Source organism: Perca fluviatilis, chromosome 8 (assembly GCF_010015445.1).
Source record: "Perca fluviatilis chromosome 8, GENO_Pfluv_1.0, whole genome shotgun sequence".
In the NCBI taxonomy this organism is placed as follows: domain Eukaryota; kingdom Metazoa; phylum Chordata; class Actinopteri; order Perciformes; family Percidae; genus Perca; species Perca fluviatilis.
The window spans coordinates 37887991-37908193 of NC_053119.1; the positions used below are offsets into that span (position 1 = coordinate 37887991).

At 41.4% G+C, this 20203-nt stretch overlaps 1 protein-coding gene across 5 annotated transcripts in view; it reads left to right on the forward strand.

The window, feature by feature from the left end:
- si:dkey-246g23.2 (solute carrier family 66 member 2) overlaps positions 1-19167 on the forward strand; it is a 91504-nt gene extending 72337 nt beyond the window's left edge. For all 5 annotated transcript variants that reach the window (XM_039808255.1, XM_039808257.1, XM_039808256.1 and 2 more), the window contains exon 5: positions 14964-19167. In XM_039808255.1, the coding sequence (XP_039664189.1) occupies positions 14964-15138 (175 nt within the window). In that variant the 3' untranslated portion in view covers positions 15139-19167. The remainder of the gene's footprint in view (positions 1-14963) is intronic.
- Positions 19168-20203: the final 1036 nt, after the last annotated feature.

Here is a 20203-nt window from a genome sequence, read left to right on the forward strand (position 1 = left end):
ATGGCGTCATGACTTTGCGTAAACATACACGCCACTTTCCTAAAGCCAAATGGCGTGTTATCTGTACACATTTTCAGCTATCCACGTGTATGTCTGCGCTGTATACAGCTCATGTAAACATACACACCTCGTGGCGTCGCCACGTTGCGTGTTATCGCGAGAACGTGACGTACTATCGTGAGAACAATGTCACGCGTGTAAAAGAAATATATAATAGGGTTTAGGAAAAGAACAAAGGGAAAGGCTTTAGTAACACAAAAAGCGACAAAAACACAGAAAATAACGACAAAAACACGCTTAGGAAAACAATAAATGGTTGGGTTTAGGAAAGAAACATTGGGGAAGGCTTAAATTAAAAAAGAAAATAAAATAAAAAACAGCCGAAAATCGCCACACGCTGGACGCGCTCCCGGCTTTCCTGGGTGAAAGTCCTGTGTTTTACCCATCCGCTACCCCAACCTTAGGCGGACCTACGTCCCTTTATGCTACTCGCTATGGCGAAAATTCACTCGTTATGTAGGTCAATGGCGGGCAAATTGCATTGATAAACACGCTAAAAAGCGATGATGTGTCTTGATAACATGCCAAAATGGCATACGAATTGGCGTGTCATGAATACGCCACTTCATGAGATCAGTCTGGTTAAATTGTATGTACAGGACGCAGGAGTTTTCTACCTGGAAGTTATTGTAACCAAACATTGTGATTGGCTGCTCATGCCTACATTGTACACTTAAGAAAGGGCGCTGCTTAAAATCTTCGAAAATCTTTCATAAGTACCTATTGGCTTATTCAAATACGTTATATAAGCTTGTGTAGCCTTGCAGAATATGCTTTTATTTTGTTTCCTATGAGCATCCACAACTGACTTCAGTTCGGAAACAAAGCTATGGCAATTAGAGTGTCATTTTGGATGACATACATTTATAGATTTAATGAATATACTGAATTAGCCATCACCATTTATGTGGACTGTAATGTTTAATGTATGTTTTTAAATGTGGACCCCGCAGCTAATGAGGATCCTATAACAAGCTAAAATAAACCAACAGGCCGTCTCATCTATTCTGGCTTGTTTACATTCTCTAAAAAAGTACCTAAAATATCCTTAAGCGAACTCTGTGTCATACTCCTTCTCCTCGACTCCTCTCCGCTTCATTTGGTGAAGTAGAATCCATCTCTCTCTGGCAGGTTGGGAACTTTTCATTGTTTGCCTGTGTGCGATCGATCGACATGCATAATTCATAGTTAGTGGTTAAGAGCGGCTCGGTTTCTCTCTCGTTGGGCCCTTTGATTTTCGTCTCTCTATCTGCCCACCCCCCCACCCCTCCACCCCTCAGGGGGAGCTACAGCCCCGCTGCTAAATCACCTCGCACACAAACCCTCATGTGTGGGCGCACACATGTGTATACAAAGATACACAAGTGTGGTCACACTCATCATGCCAGTGCACACATGCATGGTTGTGCTGAAAAAGAGATGGAAGAGGGGATTGGAGCTCTTTGAAGCTCCTTGAAGCTTCTAAACATCATCCCTTGCTGCTCCAGTGTGTCTCTTTCTGTAGAGTTGTGTATTAATATTATCAAGCAATTATGAGGAATGTCTACCCCAACAGGAGACTATTAAAGTCTCACTTTCAAGAGGGTCTAAAGAAGTATTTTACCGCTGGAAAGAGGGTCTTTTTTATAAACCTGGGCTGTCTATGCAGTAGAATGGTGCAAAAAAATAAAATGTAATTGGTGCTACATGGCCAGAGATAAATAGAGAAAAGGGGCTGTGGCATTCACCTTTGCTCAAAAGGTAGAAAACCTACAACTACCAGAGTGCACTGCACCAAAATCACTTAACTGGTGGGTGGCGTAATGCGAGCACGTCCGTATTGACACAGAATGCAACATGGCGGCCGGCTGGTGACAAACAATCTTGTATTACAGCAAAAATATGTTTCTGAAAACATTTTAAGTGAGAAATAGGCAATACAGTAACAGAATCTTGGTGTATATTTGATCAGCACCGTCTAGTTTTACCGTTTTATCTGAGCTCGGTCTGATTTTGAGACAGCGAGAGAGGGATGGCTCTCTCTCTCGATCCACTTCTATAGTCTTTGTGTCCGTATGCCGAAGTACTGTAGTCTGTAGTTTGAGCAACATGACATTTTTTGGCTAGGAGATGAGCACAGAGATCTGGGCACAGGTTAGATGGAACAAAACTTACCATAGTTGATTTACAAATACTACCCACATTGTACCGATCCAAAGCTGGTTGAAAATCAGCAAAGTATCCCTCTAATTTGTGATCAGTTGTTCATTTATTTCCACAATACTAGTGGAAAATGTGTCCACCGTCACAATATGTTCTCAGTCATTAGACATTTTTCACCCAGTGTACGTATTAGCCTTCAATAAGATATTATAATAACAATAATAAGAAGAAAGTGTTTCTTTCAAATTATGTTAGTGTCCCCATTGTTTCTGTAAAAGTTGCACGACAGCTATGTCATTGACTACACAGTGACTTTTCCATTTGTGCCCCTGACTGCAGTCATTAAATGTACATATGTGGATACAAACAAATGTGCAGGGGTGCGGACACATGATAGCACTCTGCCCTATGCCTGCAAGAATCCTTCAGCCATCTTTCTTTCCAGTTGGCCTTTCCTTCATCCCAAACTCCATCCATCCAGTGGTCCCTTGGGCAGTGGACAAGGCGAAAGGCAGCAGAGGAGGCTAGGTCAAGAAGATAACGAGACAGCTGTTGACAGGACTAGAGGCAGAGCAGAGAAGGGCGACTGAGGTTGAAGATTTAGAAGCAGGTTGAAGGGGGAAGGGAAGTAACTGAGAAAGGAAAGAGGAGGGAATACAAAAAAAAGACAGATTGGTGTACAGATAAACCAGCAGACAGGCTTAGGCAGGTGAGGGCAGTGGGCAATTTGCAGGGAGGTCAAAAGATGCAAAGTGGACATAGAATAGAGTAACCCTAATCGAGTACCTGCTCTAACGATGTGTACCTGTTGTTATAAATCAACCAGCTGCAGTAACAGAGATCCTGTAACTCTTCCAATTCCTAAGTGTTATATAGCTACACCAATACATTACATAGAACCTGCTTGTTTTCTGGTGCACCATTCACCAGACATTCCTGTAATCCAGACTGAGGTATTTGGTTACTTTAGAAACCTTGGGAACTTGAATACAAAGTGAAGATCTATGGGTGTGACCAATGCTTACCTGTAAAACATACTGTATATTGTGTAGGGATGCAACTTTTGATTATTCTAGCTATTGATTATTTTAGAATTTTGTGTGACAAATGCCCAAAACAATGTCTTAAAGATTGTCTATTCAAATCCAGTACAACGGTAACTATATTACTAAGAGTATGATCCTGTGGTATTTTGCTCCACAAAGTTATTGATCATTAATTAAAAAGAAATTCTGTCTTTCTTATTAGTCAGCTAATTTGTTTTCATCACTATTGATGATTCGACCAGACTGTCCATTAGGTTGAGGAAGTTGAAAGTTTTCCTTGCATATGTTACCTAATAGAGCATTGGACAGCTCTACAGCACATGATTTACTGTACCAGCAAGGATTGGTGCCAATACAGAATAAAATGTCTTTTTTTATGCAGGAAGTGTTAAGGTGAAGGTTTGAAGGATGGGGTGGTGGATTAGTAGCCTGGCATCGCCAGACTAATTTGCAAATGCATAATAGTCTGGAACCACTGTGTTCATTTTTTGATTTCCAATGGGTGGCCCAAAATGCCTCTAGACACAATTAAATAGACCTACAAACAATCAGCAATGAAACGAGGTAACTCTGAGAGACACATGCAAGTTGGGGTGGTGCTCGGTCGGTTTTCAAATTAAAATGGCTGCCTGGGCAGCAAACTTTCTAAAATGACAGCTAGAAAGTACACAAAGATGTGTTTCTGGAAACATCTGAAATGAGAAATAGGCAATACAGTGAAAGAATATTGATTAATATTTGACCAGTAGCGCCTAGTTTGACAGTTTGGCCTGAGTTATGAAAGCCTGGTACGTTGCGCTGGACGCAGTATGCCAGTTACGTTCGGTAACTACGTTCGGCGAGCACAACATTCTTATTGTCTTAACCCCACAGCTGTGAGATAGAAGGTTATGATTGGTCCGTCCAGGGCCTGGCTGGCTAGAAATCTGTCTGTATGTGAGGAGCGGCAGGTGTATCTGCCAGAGGAAGCGAAGCCGAATGAAATGCAAATGAAATTAGCTCACAGATTCGTCTGGCTCTCAGGCTAGTGGATTGGTGCACGGCACGCCTCCCAAGTATAATTGATTTTAACAGTTGTAAAGGAACTAAGCACTGATTTACAATTTGATGAGCTTTATAGTTATTTTAGACCTGCCATAAGACGCTGTTTCGCTGAGTGACATTTTAACATGTATCAGGCAACTTTGCTCATATTTGGGCCGTGAAATTACTAAACTGCACACACCGTGCTCATGTCCTTTAAATTCTCCCTCTCCCCTGTCTCTGTCTCTCTTTCTAAATGTCACTCAGCCCTGTTTCCTGTAGTAGTGTTCCACTTGTCCACTCCAGCCGCTTAGAGTAGCTAACAGCTGGCCTGACAGCACTCGTTCAATACACAGCACAATTACTGCCTGGCCCACATACGGCACAGCCATCACACCATGCAATCAGACCCCCCTTCCTCCATCATTCTCCCCTGTCCTGTTACTCTCAAACTATCAGAGTGGCTTCGTTTCTCAGCGCTCTCTAGATTAATCGTCCGCCCTGTCCGACTGCATTGCCATCCATCTCTCATCATTTTCCTTTTACCTTCATCATCCATCTCCTAGCCCCCTTCTTTTTTCTTTCCATCCCTGAAGTACTCAGTTCACCATTTCACCCTTTCCTCTCTCGTCTCCTGCCACTTGGTCAGATGAAGGTGTCAGGTCAGTAGTAATCAATAAGACTGAGTGGAAATGAGTCGTGAGCAGATGTGTATAAAGTACTAGAGACCCAGACTTTAGTAAAAGTACAAGTGCTCTATGAAAAACAGTGACTTGAGTAGAAGTTGAAGTGCTCTTTAAGCACCACACTTAAGTAGAAGTACTAAAGTATTCAACATTTTTTGTACTTAAGTATTGCAAGTAGTTTATTTTAAAATCTACTACTCAAGTACTGAAAGTAAAAGTACAAGTATTGTGTTATTTAGTTATTAAAGAAAGCAGTCAAAAAGTTTGAATATCATATTGTTTATATTATTTCAAATGTTTAGCCTAAGGCTGTAGCCAAAGGAATGAACAAATATTAAATATATTATATTATATTAAAAATAACAAATACTGAAATAAAATGTGCAATTACCACACTGTGCAAGTACAATGAACATCCTCTCCAGCACAGTAACGATTCAAGCCCCAAAAATGTTATCACACACTAGCTAGTAACGTGTGATGAACAGGAAATTTAGCACGCTATCAAAATACAGATAAACTAGCAGTTTTGCATCACAGGGTCAAACTGTTAGCGATATTTTTTCCCCCACTATGGCCACGCCAAGACCTGTCCTTCAATAGCTACTATTGGCTAGGCGTCCATGCTTACACAAGATAACCTAACCTGATTTGTTCAGGTCCTATCCCCTGACCACTATGTCTTGGTCTTGGCGTCGCCATAGTGGGATTCGTAATTTTGCAAACGATTAACATTCAGTATTCATTGCAGACTGAAACATCTCAGGAATAGCTTAATCTGCTGCAATAATAGCTAAATAGAAAGAGTACAAACTTACATCGTCTCTGACTTCTGAACGGGCAACAGTAATGAAAAGAAACACTACGCGATCTTGTACGTAATTAGCGTAAGTAACTGACGTAGCCGTAACTAACGTAGCCGTAACTACACACAACCTACACAGTCTCCTTAGCATGAGGAATTCACAACAGTAACGAGTAACGATGCAGCACATAAAAAATGTATCGGAGTAAAAGTATTTAATTCATCGAATATATGTACTCAAGTAAAAGTGGTAGAAGTAGGAGAAAAAAAATAATACTCCAGTACAGTACAGATACAGCCTTTTAGTACTTAAGTAGAGTAGTGAAGTAGTTCTACTGTGTGTGTGTGTGTGTGTGTGTGTGTGTGTGTGTGTGTGTGTGTGTGTGTGTGTGTGTGTGTGTGAGCTTTGGTGAGAACATGAAGAAAATGGTTTGCATTTTCTGTTTCTCTGCATGTCCATGTGTCTTTGTGCAAGTTAAAGCAAACTGGCGCCCATGCTTGCTGATGTGTGTGTGTGTGTGTGTGTGTGAGGCTGAGGTAGTCAGTCAGTCAATATTCTCAATCAATAGCATTATAACTCCTTCTCCCTGTGGACTCTCAAAGCCTCACTCTAAACCAAGTTCAGTTGTGTGTTCTGTGTCTTTCATCACCTGTCAACTGAGGCACAAGTCCCTCGATTAATGGTATCTCTTCCAGACGGAGCTACATGAGACTAGCATGACAATGTGTGTGTGTGTGTGTGTGTGTGTGTGTGTGTGTGTGTACTGTAAATGTGTGTTCCTGCCAGAGATGAACGACCTCAAACTGGCATTTTGTCTCCATTCTGCTGCACGGCTGCAGAGACTGCTTTTCTACAGATGACCCCCCCCTTAATTACATAGTTAATGACTCATCCTCGTTAATGGTGTTTGCCGTCTCTTGAGCAAAGAAATTAGCCGAAGGGGGGAGCAGAGAATTTAGGAGGGCAAGGGAGGGGAGGGAAGGTTAGGCAGAGAGGGTTGCAGAGAAAGTCAGAGGCTGAGAGGAGGATAAAGAATAAACTAAGTTGGGAGGGCTGTAGAGAGGGACACAAGAGACAATGTTGTAAAAGTATGTGAAATTAGAAAACAAAAATGTCAGTGGAGGCACTGAATTAAAAATCTCCCCTCATATTTGTAGATGCAACATTTCTCTTTTTTGTATATCTTCTTCCTCCTCGTCACCATTATTCACTGATTTGCAACTCTAACCAGCTTTGTGTGCATGTGCAGGCTATCTTATTCGTATTCTACTACTCATATCATGCAAATTAACCACCACCAAATATGAAAATATCTTTAATAGGGTAGCCATGTCCTGAGATTTTTGGCTGTCTTTACTCAGACTTACTTTATATTTCCCGCAACAGAGGACATGGCTGCATTCAGTCAACTTCTGTCACAAGATTTATTTTCTTCACAAAGTCAAGTCAAAAATGGACCAACCAGTTTCAGGGATGTCACTCTTTTAAGAAATCAAGGTTGAACAGGACTTTCACGTTAAACGCACACGTTCGACATCACATAGAGAAAAGCCATTATTTCCAATGGGGAGAGTGTCTGTGCGAGCCAAAAAGCTCTGCGCTGATTTTTAAAGTGCTCATATTATGCTTTTTGGCTTTTTCCCTTTCCTTTATTGTGTTATATATCTTTTTTGTGCATGTTGTAGGTTTTCAAAGTGAAAAAGCCCAAAGTCCAGCCCAAAGGGACTTACCATCTCCAACAGAAAACACTGTTCACCAACTGCTCCAAACAGCTCTATTGTAGTCCAGCCTTTACTTCAGAGACAAACGTGGTCACTTTGTAACACACGTTATAATACTCGCCTAGCTGCTAGCATGGCATGCCCTCATACTCTGCTTCTGACTGGCTAGTAGACCTTACCTAGATAACTGTCAGGGCACGCCCTCATACTCTGCTTCTGACTGGCTAGTAGTCCTTACCTAGGTACTGTCAGGACACGCCCTCATACTTTCCTTCTGGCTGGATAGTAGTCCTTACCTAGCTACTGCACATGTGGAACAGAAGTGAGATGCCTCACTCTGTAGCTAAAACAGAGAGCTCAACACACAGAGTGAAAAGAGGAGCTGCAGCAATTTACAGTACAACAAAAATATGGTGTTTTTTGAAAATGAAACTATGTAAACCTATTCTGATATAACCTCTAAATACAATTATGAACCTGAAAATGATCTTAACATGAGGTCTTTAACTAAAAGTTCAACTAAATTTAATTTCTGCTGCGCTGCCTTACCTGAGTGACAAGTTAATGTTGAGCTAGCAACAGGATGCAGGATGCTTCGACACAACACCGCTCAGTTGGTTTCGCCAAACATTTGTTCAGCAGGCCTCGCTCATTTTCTCTATTGTGCGTAAGCGAAGACAATTGCGTTGGCTAGTTTATGAACACTCCCCGCTGGAGTACGTGGCATGCTTTTTTTATTGCGTTTGTGTATTAAATGTTTTTTCCCGTGTTCAAACAAGCTTGAATTTTGAATACAAAATGACACTATTTTTACCTCATTAGGAGTTTTATTTTTAAGAATTTGTTCCAACCAGCTAGCTTAAAAATGCAACTACTTATTATTTGACTTCCACTTATCGCGGTTCGCAGTAGAAGCCGATAAAAGTGACTAACTTCATTCCCTTTTATGGAGAAGAGAGGAGCGGCATAAAGGGATGACCGAGGCAATAAAAGTAAAGATGACAGTTGAGCGGGGACAACGGGGAAAAGAAAAAAAGTGCTGCAGTGAAAGGAAAAGATGAGGAGAGAGATGAAATAAGAAGTCTGAAGTTCAGTGAAGGGTGCTCTCTGAGGAACAAAAAATCTTCAGTGGTACAAAAAGCAAGGGTTTCCCCTGAGGGAGGCCGGCAGCTCAAAGAGAGAGAGAAGTAAAAGCATGACGATTTTAAATTAGCGTTGTGTTTACCCTGAAGGTTTAAATTGTTAGGGGAGCAGAACATATCAGTGAGACCCAGATGTGCTCTAAACAAGCGCACCTTGGTCAGCCTTTGACTCTTGCTAAAGCCTGAGGTGGTTAAATTGGATGTAGGATGACCACAGAGGGAAGAGGCAGGGAGCTGTGTGTTGACAGAAGCAGATTGGCTTTGTCTTGTTGGCTTTTTTTTATATATCTCACATTCAGGGTAGATGTGTTTAAATCAATCCATCAGTCAAATATTTGCTGTATTAATACTAAGGCCACTGTAGGAACAAGTGGCAATTACAGGATGAGGGTTAATAAAACAATGTCCCAAAGACGATCAAATTGACTGATTCTGATTCTTTATTTATAAAGGACAACACACATTAATCAACATTTCTGTGTTAGCCAGCTGGCTAATTTTCAACTGTAGTCCTTTGGCCAGATGGTTATAGACCAGAGCAGCAGGAAGCAGCGAGACATTAGTACTGGTTAAACTATACAGACAGAAGTCAACAAGACACGATACAGACCGCTAAAACAACAGAAAAGCTTTCTCAGTTAGCCATGCAGAGCCACAGGAAGCTCAGTCTCATGTCTTTTATACAGCAATATAAGTGTGCTAACGTTATCTAACATAAGCCTCCATAAGCTACTGGTCATTGTTAGTCACCCACCAAGTAAAGTGTAGCAGAACACCCCCTTAGTGCGCTGATCAAGGCTGTTTTTTCTTGCTAATCAATTCAACTTGAGCATAGTGTTGTTCTTTTTGTGTAACGAAAAGCAAGTCTATATATCGACAACGTTTAATTTCCGGGATTGTTCAGGTGTCGCTGGAAATGCCGCCGGATGTCCCTCATTTTTGTCCGGATGTCCCTCACGTTCAGCTTTCTTTGTGTTTGAAATTTTAAACTCCGGTGGATTTCTGAGGACTATGGGTAACTGCTCCTCAGATCTCTGCAGGGTAAATCTATACAGCTAGCTAGACTATCTGTCCAATCTGAGTTTTCTGTTGCACGAATAAAACAACTTTTGAACGTACACACATTCCACCAAAACAAGTTCCTTCCCGAGGGTATTTTGCAGAGGCAGAATGCTGTGTCGACTTGCCAGACCCTCATCCTCAGCTCTGTGGAGGAAGGTCTGGTAATGTAAGACTAAGGAAAAGTATATATATAATAATCATACAAATGATTACAGCCATTGTGCACATTTTTTAGTGGAAACAGGGTCTGTGGGTGGACGTTTCTCATGACTGACATCAGACACTTGGGAAGGGGAAGCTCCATTTAGAAAGTGCAGCTAGTTAGCCTAGCTTTTGTTTATTCTTTCATGGGTCCCGTTGGGGTGACAGTAGCCTGGGTAAACCCTGACGAACTTCCAGCAAATTTGAGATTTGCTCTGCAAGTCAGTCTGGAGAAGAGCCCATTCAAACCCATTTCCAATGTCCCCAAAAACGAGGCACCAATCACAACAGCTGAGGCGGGCTTTACACCAATCACAACCGCTGAGGCGGGCTTTACCACAATCACAACCGTTGAGGCGGGCTTCACGTGACGATTTAGCGCAGCGACGGCGAGCAGCTTTTTGTTTACATTCAACATGACGGCTACCGAAGCGCAGCGTCACCCGGACCGTTGATCTGATTGGTTGAAGGACTATCCAATTGCACCCAGAGGCATTTGAGCGGCGTCCGTTGGTGACGCCCCTTTGGAAATGAACTGTCAATGAACCTTTCCCAGAACCTCTCTCAGTTACAACTGAGAAGGGTCTGGTGTCAACCAGGCTAGGGTGACAGTGTTACCTCGTCGAATCACAACATGGAGTAATACCGTACAGAGTCACAGAATCACAAAATCAAAGTTGTCTATTGGAACGTAAGAGGGTATAACAAACTATTTTTAGTGCCCGCCCTCACAGATACTGGACCAACCAAATTATAACGACCAACATTGTCATTGTGAACCAAAAAATACAAAATAAATGAACTTAAATTTCTTCTTTTTGGTAATCATGATTTTGACTATAAAAAAAAGAAAATAACACCAAGGATATAAATACTGATTTCTTAGCAAAAATTATTTTGGATTTCAGTTTGACTTCCCAGTGCAGATCAGTCCATTTTGTGACAGGTAATGACTCAATTCATAAGCGTGTCAGTGTGGAGATTATTGCATATGAAGGTGTCCAGATGTGCAGCTTGACTGTCCCATGTCTTGTAACAGCTGTGAGTTTAACTACCAAACACAGCCCGTGTTTGCAGCCTGCATCAGTCTGGGCTGTTAATAACATTTCAACTCCACATGCAGTGTCTATTATTTAATACATTCCCGGATAAGTTGAATAATAATGCCCTGGTTTCCATGCCAGGGCAGGGTTCTTTCCCTGCAAATGTTTGGGTCTCTCATCGGGGCCTGAAGGGAGCCCAGGGAGAGTTGGGAGTTTGACATGACTCTGCAAGGACAGCTCAAGGATAGCACAGGACAGCTGTCCCCACAGTCATTAGGCTGCCTCTACCCCCATACGCACTCATCATCCATGTTTTTCTCGCAGAGGTCCCGCTCGTTCTCTCTGGAGGTTTTGTTGTCTTCACCCTGTCTCTCTCACTGCATGCTAGATAAATGCTGTCCTCTGCAGGCCCTCTGTCTCCGTCTCTCTCTGTTCCCTTCTCCCTCTCCCCCTTTCTGAGACCCTTACAGTAGATGTCTCATTGATGACTGATGGCCCTGCTCTGTCCCCAGGCCCAGTCAGCCCTAAGAACAAGAATAAACTCATATTACATTCATTCCTGTGGGAAGGGTGCAGAGAGTAGGAGTGAGGGCAGAGACTGAGAAACGGGATAGTTAACGAGTAGAGAGAGAAGAAGAATGGTGAAGGGGGGTATTAGCACAGAAAGAAAAACGGATGATAGATGAAGACAAACTAGAAAGTGATGAGTGAAGAAGAAGAAGTGGACAAGAAGTAGTGATAACGTTTCAGAGGACTCCTTCAGGGTTGGCATCGGGCTGCTGGCTTGGCAGATGATAAGTATCTTCTCAGCCTCTGTGTCTTTTAGACAGGCAATCTTTGTGTGTCTCTTTTTTTCCACTGGCTCCATTTGCGTGGGATCGATTGGTAGTTTAGGCCAAACTGTGCCCTGTTCTTAGATTTGTACTGCCTCCCTGCTGTTTCTTTTACAGCAGGAACTAAATCAAGCTGCTTTCAGAAATCAGCTAAAGGAACACGCCGACTTATTGGGAATTTAACTTATTCACCGTAACCCCCAGAGTAAGACAAGTCGATACATACCCTTCTCATCTCCGTGCGTGCTGTAACGCTGTCTGATGGCTCCAGCATTAGCTTAGCCTAGCACAGATCCTGCAGGTAACTGGTTCCAACTAGCCTACTGCTCCGAATTGTGACAAAAGTGACAAAATAACACCAACATGTTCCTGTTTACATGTTGTGATTTGTAGAGTCTGGCGTGTACAAAAAACAACGTAACATGAGACACAGCCATCTTCTAACCGTAAACAAACCGGGAACTATATTCTCAGACAGGCTTGCTGCGAGCATATCACTCCGCCCAAGTACTATATTCTTCCGCCTGAGAATATAGTTCCGGTTTGTTTACGGTTAGAAGATGCGTCAATCATGTACGTTTTTGTAACACACGCACTTCTAATCTAATCACAACATGTAAATAGGAACGTGTTGGAGTTATTTTGTCACTTATTCGAGCAGTAGGGTTACTGGAACCATTCACCTGCCTGTTCTGTTATGGGCTGATGCCGCTGGATCCGTCAGACAGCTTTACAGCACGCAAGGAGATGAGAAGGGTATGTATCGACTTGTCTAACTCTGGGGGTTACGGTGAATAAGCTAAATTCCCAATAAGTTGGCGTGTTCCTTTAAAAAAAGGGGGCATTATTTTTTCTGCACTTCTTTTACTTTTTTTTGTGCTGTCAGTTAAACGCGTTATTAACGGCGTTAACACAAACCTTTTCTAACGAAGTAAATTTTTGTATCGCGAGATTAACGTTCTTTTTGGCTTGGCAAACTTTGTAGTTTTTTTTACATGCTGTTGCAACAACTTAGCCTGACGTGGTCCTACTCAGATTCTAGTCAGAATGTGAGTCTGAAACCGCTTCATTGGGCTGTGATTATGGGGCGTGTTCCAACCAAACCAGGAAAGAAAATGCCTCTGCATTCATTGGATAGACCTACAACCAATCAGAGCAACGGAACTCAACTCAACTGTCAACTGAACTCAACACTGTGTATCGTCTCCATAGCAACTTTTTTGAAGCTGGATATATCCTTTGTTGCGTGTAAATGTGGATAACGTTAGTGATAGTGACATGCTTGCTACAGTTGCATTTCTAGAGATGAATCGGTTAAAACACGTTTTATTTCTCTGATTCACGTCTTTGTTGTAGCGCCGCTGGGCGCTCTCTCTCTTCAGTCTCTCCAAAGCCGGTCTTTGGTCTCTCTTTAAATTCTATTTTTTTCAATTCAATTTGCTTTATTGGCATGAACAAAAAACATGTTGTTGCCAAAGCAGTTTACAGAAAATGCATATAGTACATATCACATATTAAATACATACAGTAGGTGTCACATATATTCTATACAGTGTAATAAACATACAACATACTACATTACAAAACAATTACATAACACAATGTAATACTTAACAGTTTTGTACAATCTTATAGTGGGGAGTCTCTCAGGTTGTGGCAGGCAGATACATATTTAGCTGCCAGTGGGGCTGCTGTCCCTTCTCCTAGGAAAACTACCAGCTTCTCTTCTGATGTTAACATTGAGAAATTTGCTATTTTGTTGGCTATTTTTCCAAAGTGTAAGTCTCTTAGTGAAGAGAATTTTTCACAGTGGAGGAGGAAGTGCATCTCTGTTTCTATCTCCCCTGTTGAGCAGTGAGCACATATACATTCCTCTCTGGGCAGCCATGTCTGCCTGAGTCTTCCCGTCTCTACGGCCAGTTGGTGGTCACTGAGCCTGTATTTAGTCAGGACCCGTCTCTGCTTTAGATCTCTGACAGTGTGCAGATATTCAGCCAATTTATATTCTCTGTTAAGAGTCAAATAACAATTTAGTCTACTTTGTGTTTTTGTTTGATTTTTCCAATGTTCTAAATATTGATCTCTCTCAGTCTCTCTCTATCTCTCTCTACCGTGCTTTGTTCTAACGCCGCTGGGCGCTCCCTCCCTTCACTCTCTCTCTATCTCGCTCCACCATATAACGCTACCGTGCTTTCGGGCAGTTGTTGAGGCTCCTCCCTTTGAGGATTTTAATATTAATGCGCAGCTGATGGCCAAGCTCACAGCTGATGGCCGAGCACACAGCTGATGGCCAAGCTCACAGCTGATGGCTGAGCACACAGCTGATGCCAATTCTCCGCCCCCTCGTCAAAGCCAGGCGACAAAAGCACACAGCAAGCCGATCCACTTTTCCATGTTGATAAGAGCATTACAATGAGAAAAAAATGGGACAAAAAGAAATCAAGGGACATTTAGAATAGATAAAAATGTGCGATTAATTGCAATTAATTGCGAGTTAACTATGACATTAATGCGATTAATCGCGATTAAATATTTTAATCGTTTGACAGCACTACTTTTTTCTTTTTTTTTTTGTGAATATCATTAGCAGGAAAATTGCTCCAAATTGCAAATTGTAAAAGTAAAAAAAAATAAAGGGTTTGAAAAAAATACAATAAAACATACACTTATCCGCTTTTTGCCCAAAGTTAGATGAGAAGATTGATACCGGTCTTATGTCTGTATGTAAACGTAGCTAAAGCCAGCAGACTGTTAGCTTAGCTTAGCATAAAGACTGGAAACAGCTTCGACAGAGTCAACAACTTGGCTTTGTCAAGTGAGGAAAATATCCGATATGCGATAACATTGTTGAATATCACAATAACGATATTACTTGCGATAAATAAACACAGGTGCTTTAAGTGATGTTGGGTGACGGCACTTCTTGTTGACGTTCGAAGTATTTTCAAACAAAACGAGGCTAGCTCGCCCTTCCCTCCTCCTCATCCCGTCCTCTCTCCCTCCCTTCCATGCTTCCGTGCACTAACCCCCCAACCCCCACCCCCAAATCCTTTTGTTACCTTTGAACAAAGCCCGACTAGCTGTTTCCACCTCTGTACAGTCTATATCTTTTTCCACAAATGTTGGTTAAGCGAAAACTCCTTAATTCTCTCTGTCCTCACATCTTCACTGTGTCTCTCTGTGTCTCCATTACTACAGTGTGAAGATGGTGCTGCTGTGGACGGCCGGAGACATCTTCAAGACCACCTACTTTGTGATGAACGAAAGCCCGGCTCAGTTCTGGGTTTGCGGTTCAGTCCAGATCCTAATCGATGTGGCCATCCTGCTGCAAGTCCTTTTCTACAGCCAAGACACACGGGTCAAGTTAGGTTGACCGTGGCTGTTGCTTTGGGCGGTGTCTACGTTTTAACGAGTCTGATCATGCAAGGCTTTTTAATAAAATCAACTGCAAAGTTGATGGAATATCATGAAAGACATTTAGCATCAAGGAAACAGAGAAAACCAAAGTCAACATAGATTAAGTTGTCTTTTTTTTTTTGTGTTCGCCCTTTTTTCAAAGTATTCTGCATATGGGTATCATGCGGGCCCAAACAATGTACCTTCAAGTGCAATTAAGCAAATAGTTGTAGCCTTGAACAAACTACTAAGCATTTTCAGTCAAGCACTTATAGCCACACTTTTGGCTTTACATTGTTATTAAGATAAGGCAGCAGTTTGGTGAATTTTTAGCATTTTATACTATTTATTTGTTCTCTGTTGAACATGACCTGCATCCTGAAAGTGCAGTGGACATGGAAACTGTGAGAGGGAAACATCACTCACATTGGCAGCTCACTAACAGCGGTTCTGTGCTGCTGTACTGGCAGCTGTAGCAACTACTGCCTGACTGATGAGTCTCCCACTTCACACTCCACACCTCACTGGACTCTTTGATGCATGTACATTGTGTGTGTGCGTGTGTGTTTGGGTGTGGCATGCAGCCAAAATACATTTTTGCCGTTGGCCTCCAGCACTTAGCAAAGCCGACAGTGCGTACACCAAGTAATGGTAACTACATAGGACATCAATCTTTGTGTTATGACTCTGCTTTGTGGCTTAATTGCCAAGCGATACAGGTCTACCACAAAGTATGTGAAAGACAACGAAAAGTGCTGCGATGCTTTGCACTGTACCTCAGTCACAGAATTGTTTGTAGACACCAAAGGACACAATATTACTGAACTTTGTGGCATTTTCAGCACATAAGTCCTCGTCCCATTACTGCTGATTTTGTGATGTCTCTTTGTTTTTTTTCAAAATGCACTCTTGTTCTTTGAGACAGTAACAGGGAAAGAATTACTCATAAGCATTGTGGATAAGTATCTGTTAAATCAACATGATCAGCATGAATATAAATTTATTTATGCTGGATCTTTCATTGATACACACCCATCGCCCACTTTTTGACTCCTAAGCATCAAATACTTACAGTATATAAAATGTAACCAGGTCAGAATTGGTTTAGTCCTGAAGAAATGTACCTTAAGGGACTGTATAAAGAGGACGTTGTAACTTAAGTATAACTATATATAGTATTTCCCATCATATAACCTACATAATACCTGAGGATATATAGTTATTTATGTAATTATTAACTATATCCAGGGATGGCTAAAAATATATATATAAATCCAGTGTGAAAAGAATTAATGAAAGAGCACTTCCTACCCTGCCTTTAGCTAAAAGTTTTCATACAGTCCTATAAAATGAGAGTATTTATTTTCCCTTTCTTACAGAGGACAGAAACATTAAAACCTGATTTATCCATTCCAACCATCCAAAATTCAAAAATGTCCATTTCTGTTTATAATCAAAACACTAATTAAAAAAGATAGCCTCTCAAGGCGAGCTGTGGTTCTTTCACCAAAAGCACCGCAGGATGAAACAGATCAGTAGCAGCAGCTGATTTGTAGTCAGCGCAGGTTTCTTTTTACTTCCCCCATAGGCATGATGTAATTAGGTAGCAAAACTACTCTACCTGCTTATTAAAACTTCCGGTCACCTTTACAACTTAGCAGCCAGTTTTTGCCCGTCTGGCTCTGTGTTTGTAGTTTCTCCTCAGTAAACATCCTGTTGAAGTTACCCACTGCATCATGCAGACAGCCTCTTCCTGGATCCAGCATGCCTCAGCCATAGGATAACATTTCTAAAGGTAGCAGAATTGCATCTCAGTGGAATTTAGTATTATTCTCAGTGTCAGCATGTAAAATATAGGTAAAAATTTTGGGTTACGCTTTACTTGAAGGTATCTACATAAGAGTAGCGTGACACTGTCATGAACGTGTCATAAACATTATAAACAAGTCATAAACGTTTATGACATAACGTTACTGTCATTAAGTGTCTTTCGGTTTTTTTCATGACAAGGTTATGGTTAGGGTTAGAGTTAGGGTTAGGGTTAGGGTTAGGGTTAGGGTTCATGTGTCAATGTCAAGGTCACGTTTTAACTCCGTTTGCACTAGTTCGACACTTTCGGAATTGCTGACTTTTGTTAGCGTAGAAATCTAGATGCACCCTAGCGACAGCAAATTTAATTTGCAGCCAGGGAGGTCTAGGCACTCTCCATTGGCTTGCGAGCTGGAAAAACCAAACTCTGGTCAGGTCAATCACATCGGTGGGCGGGCTTATGGCTGCTGCTGCTGGGAACAGCGGTCTTCTGGAAGACTTAGAATTAAGCTTTTCTTTGGGAAAAGAACAAACAGCGGCACTGAAGTCATTCTTATAAAAGTAAGGTTTGTGTGGGAGTTCTGCCGACCGGATACGGCAAAAGTTTAATCTATCAACTTCCCTTTCTGCGTGCAGAGGGAATTTGAAAGACAACCGTTGATCCCGCCCCTTGGATTGAGCCCTGCCAATGGTGAGTTCCCAGACCCAACATCTTGTTGTGGGTCTGGCTTGTCAGGCTAGACTTGTTTGGCTTTCTTGCAGAAAGTTAGATCAGAAGATCAATACCACTTTCATGTCTGTAGCCAGCAGTCAGTTAGCTTAGCTTAGCATAAGGTCTGGAAATGGGTAAATAGCAAGCCTGGCTCTGTGTAAAGCTTTAGCTTCAGAGGTGCAGGTTGGTAGGTTTTGTTAGCTTTATCCAGAGCCAGGCTAGCTGTTACCACAAGTTTCCAGTCTTTATGCTAAGCTAACTGTCAGACACAAGAGTGTTATTGATCTTCCCATCTAACGAGGAATAACGAATAAATGTATGTTCCCAAAATTATTGTTTTTAGGTTACTCACTTCATCTAAAGTGTTATTACCAATCATTGTAAGGCATTATAAGGTTTCAGGCCAATAGAGAAACTAATACAATCTCAAAGGAAAAGCACTTCATTCTGTTTTTTTTAATAGATCTCATAATTAATAGATATCAATTTATGCCATATATGTGTATGTATGAAAATAACAAACCTTACTCAGAGGGAATGTTGGAATGTTTTGGGATTATGTGTTTGATGGATGCACCTCACTGTGCCACATTATGTAGGAGTCTTTGCATTCATAAGTGTATTTCTGCTGGTGCTGTAACATCTCAAATATTTTTGGGATCGGTCAAAATTACATTTATAGAAGTGTCCAGGTTGCTGATCGACTTTTCTGATATGCGTCACCGACTGCGAGCTTTATTGTTCTGTGACCTTCTGTGTTGTCATTCACGCCGTGTGGATATGCATGCCAGTTATCTGACATTACATCTGGAAACCACTGTACTGGAAGATGCATGTGTCTTATCTCCTGCATAACACAGTTGTTTTGAAATTGCATTATTTCTGTATTCTATATGGTCTTATCACCAGATGTGTATCTTTTTATTGTCTCTCTCGGTAGACAAACAGCACCCTCACTGGATTTAGTTTAACATATGTGCTGTATATCCCTGTAGCGTTTTCTTTTCAAGGGCAATAGCACAGATTAACACACACACTGCCCGGTTGTGATAATCGCTCCACCAAATTCACATTATGGTAAACATACTTACCTAAGAAATAGATTGCTTGTCATTTCTGAGGAGGGAGAGACTGTTACTTCTAACAGATGCAAGATATATATTCCCTGTAGCATATAAACAATTTATTAATTATCAGTTATGACAAAAACAGAGTCCATGAAAACATTTGTGTGACTTTTAGTTTGATGTTTCTTCGTGTAATGTATTTACAGGATCTGTGAAACCAAAACTACAACCAAAAAGTAAGTGTTGCCTTTTCAAGTATTTTAAAGGTCCAGTGTGTAATGTGTTTAGTTGTTCATTATCAAAATCGGTGTTGCCCGTTCAAAAAACTTCTCCTTTTTCATGAATATTTACCTCCACCATCAATTATTAAGTATTCCATTTGGCTTGAAATTTTACATTTGCATTCGCATGAACTGGGGTAGACGCTCCATATTCATGCTCCATCTTGAAATACGTTAGCCGGTAAGGGACGTACTGCTCCACCTTTTGCGTTTTTGCTGTCACATGATAAACTCCCAGGTGCTGCTAATGCTGCTAATGGGTATCGTGGCTTCCCGGCCCCGGCAAGTTTGTAGAAGGAATCATGGAGGACCATTCAAAATCCAAATTTCAGGAACAGGAGTCTTCTTCTCCTATATTATAGGATATTGAAAAGAGCAAGAGACCGGCTTTTTGAAGCGTGAAGGCCACCGTAGCTGTAATACGTACTTTGAACTGCGTGGCGCGAGAGAGTTGATTGCGATATATGATCTCAACGCTAGATTGGAGAAATTCCCACACACTGGACCTTTAAAGTCTACCTATCCATTAAATGTCATGTCAACACCATGATGGTTCCCGTAAGATGTAAAGGTCTGTGACAGTATACAGTGACATATCACATATGGAAATTGTGTGTACGCTGTATGTGAAATATGTATCATGATATTTTTCTCAAATAAAGAGTATTTATATTTCACCACGTGTTCTTGTGTCGTTAGTGGTAGTGTGTTTTTCGAAATGAATGAATGTCTTGGAGCGTATTAAGAAGATGAGGTTTGACACTGACAAAGCAGAAGGAAAAATCTGATCTGATCTGAGTCCAGCAGGCTTACAGCGAGATTTAGACACGATTTCTACCCAAAATGTGCATTAAAACCCTCATGTGAACCCTTTATAGTTTATCTAGATCAACCAGTAATATCAGACCTAAATAATTTTTACACCTGTATATAAATCTTCCACCTCCACCTATCATACACAGCTGTGATAGAGAGAGTGTGTGTGTGCCTGCTGTCCTGGGAAAACCTTGGATTACACTCTTTGAAAGGATATTGAGAGTGTACCTGGGCACCAAATAAATCATGAAAAAAGATGTATACACCGGCGCAAGTTAAAATCCCTGACAGTAAGCAGTGCAGAGCAGCACTGTGTATGGATAGTAAAATATTTAAACGGATACCGTAGATTATGGG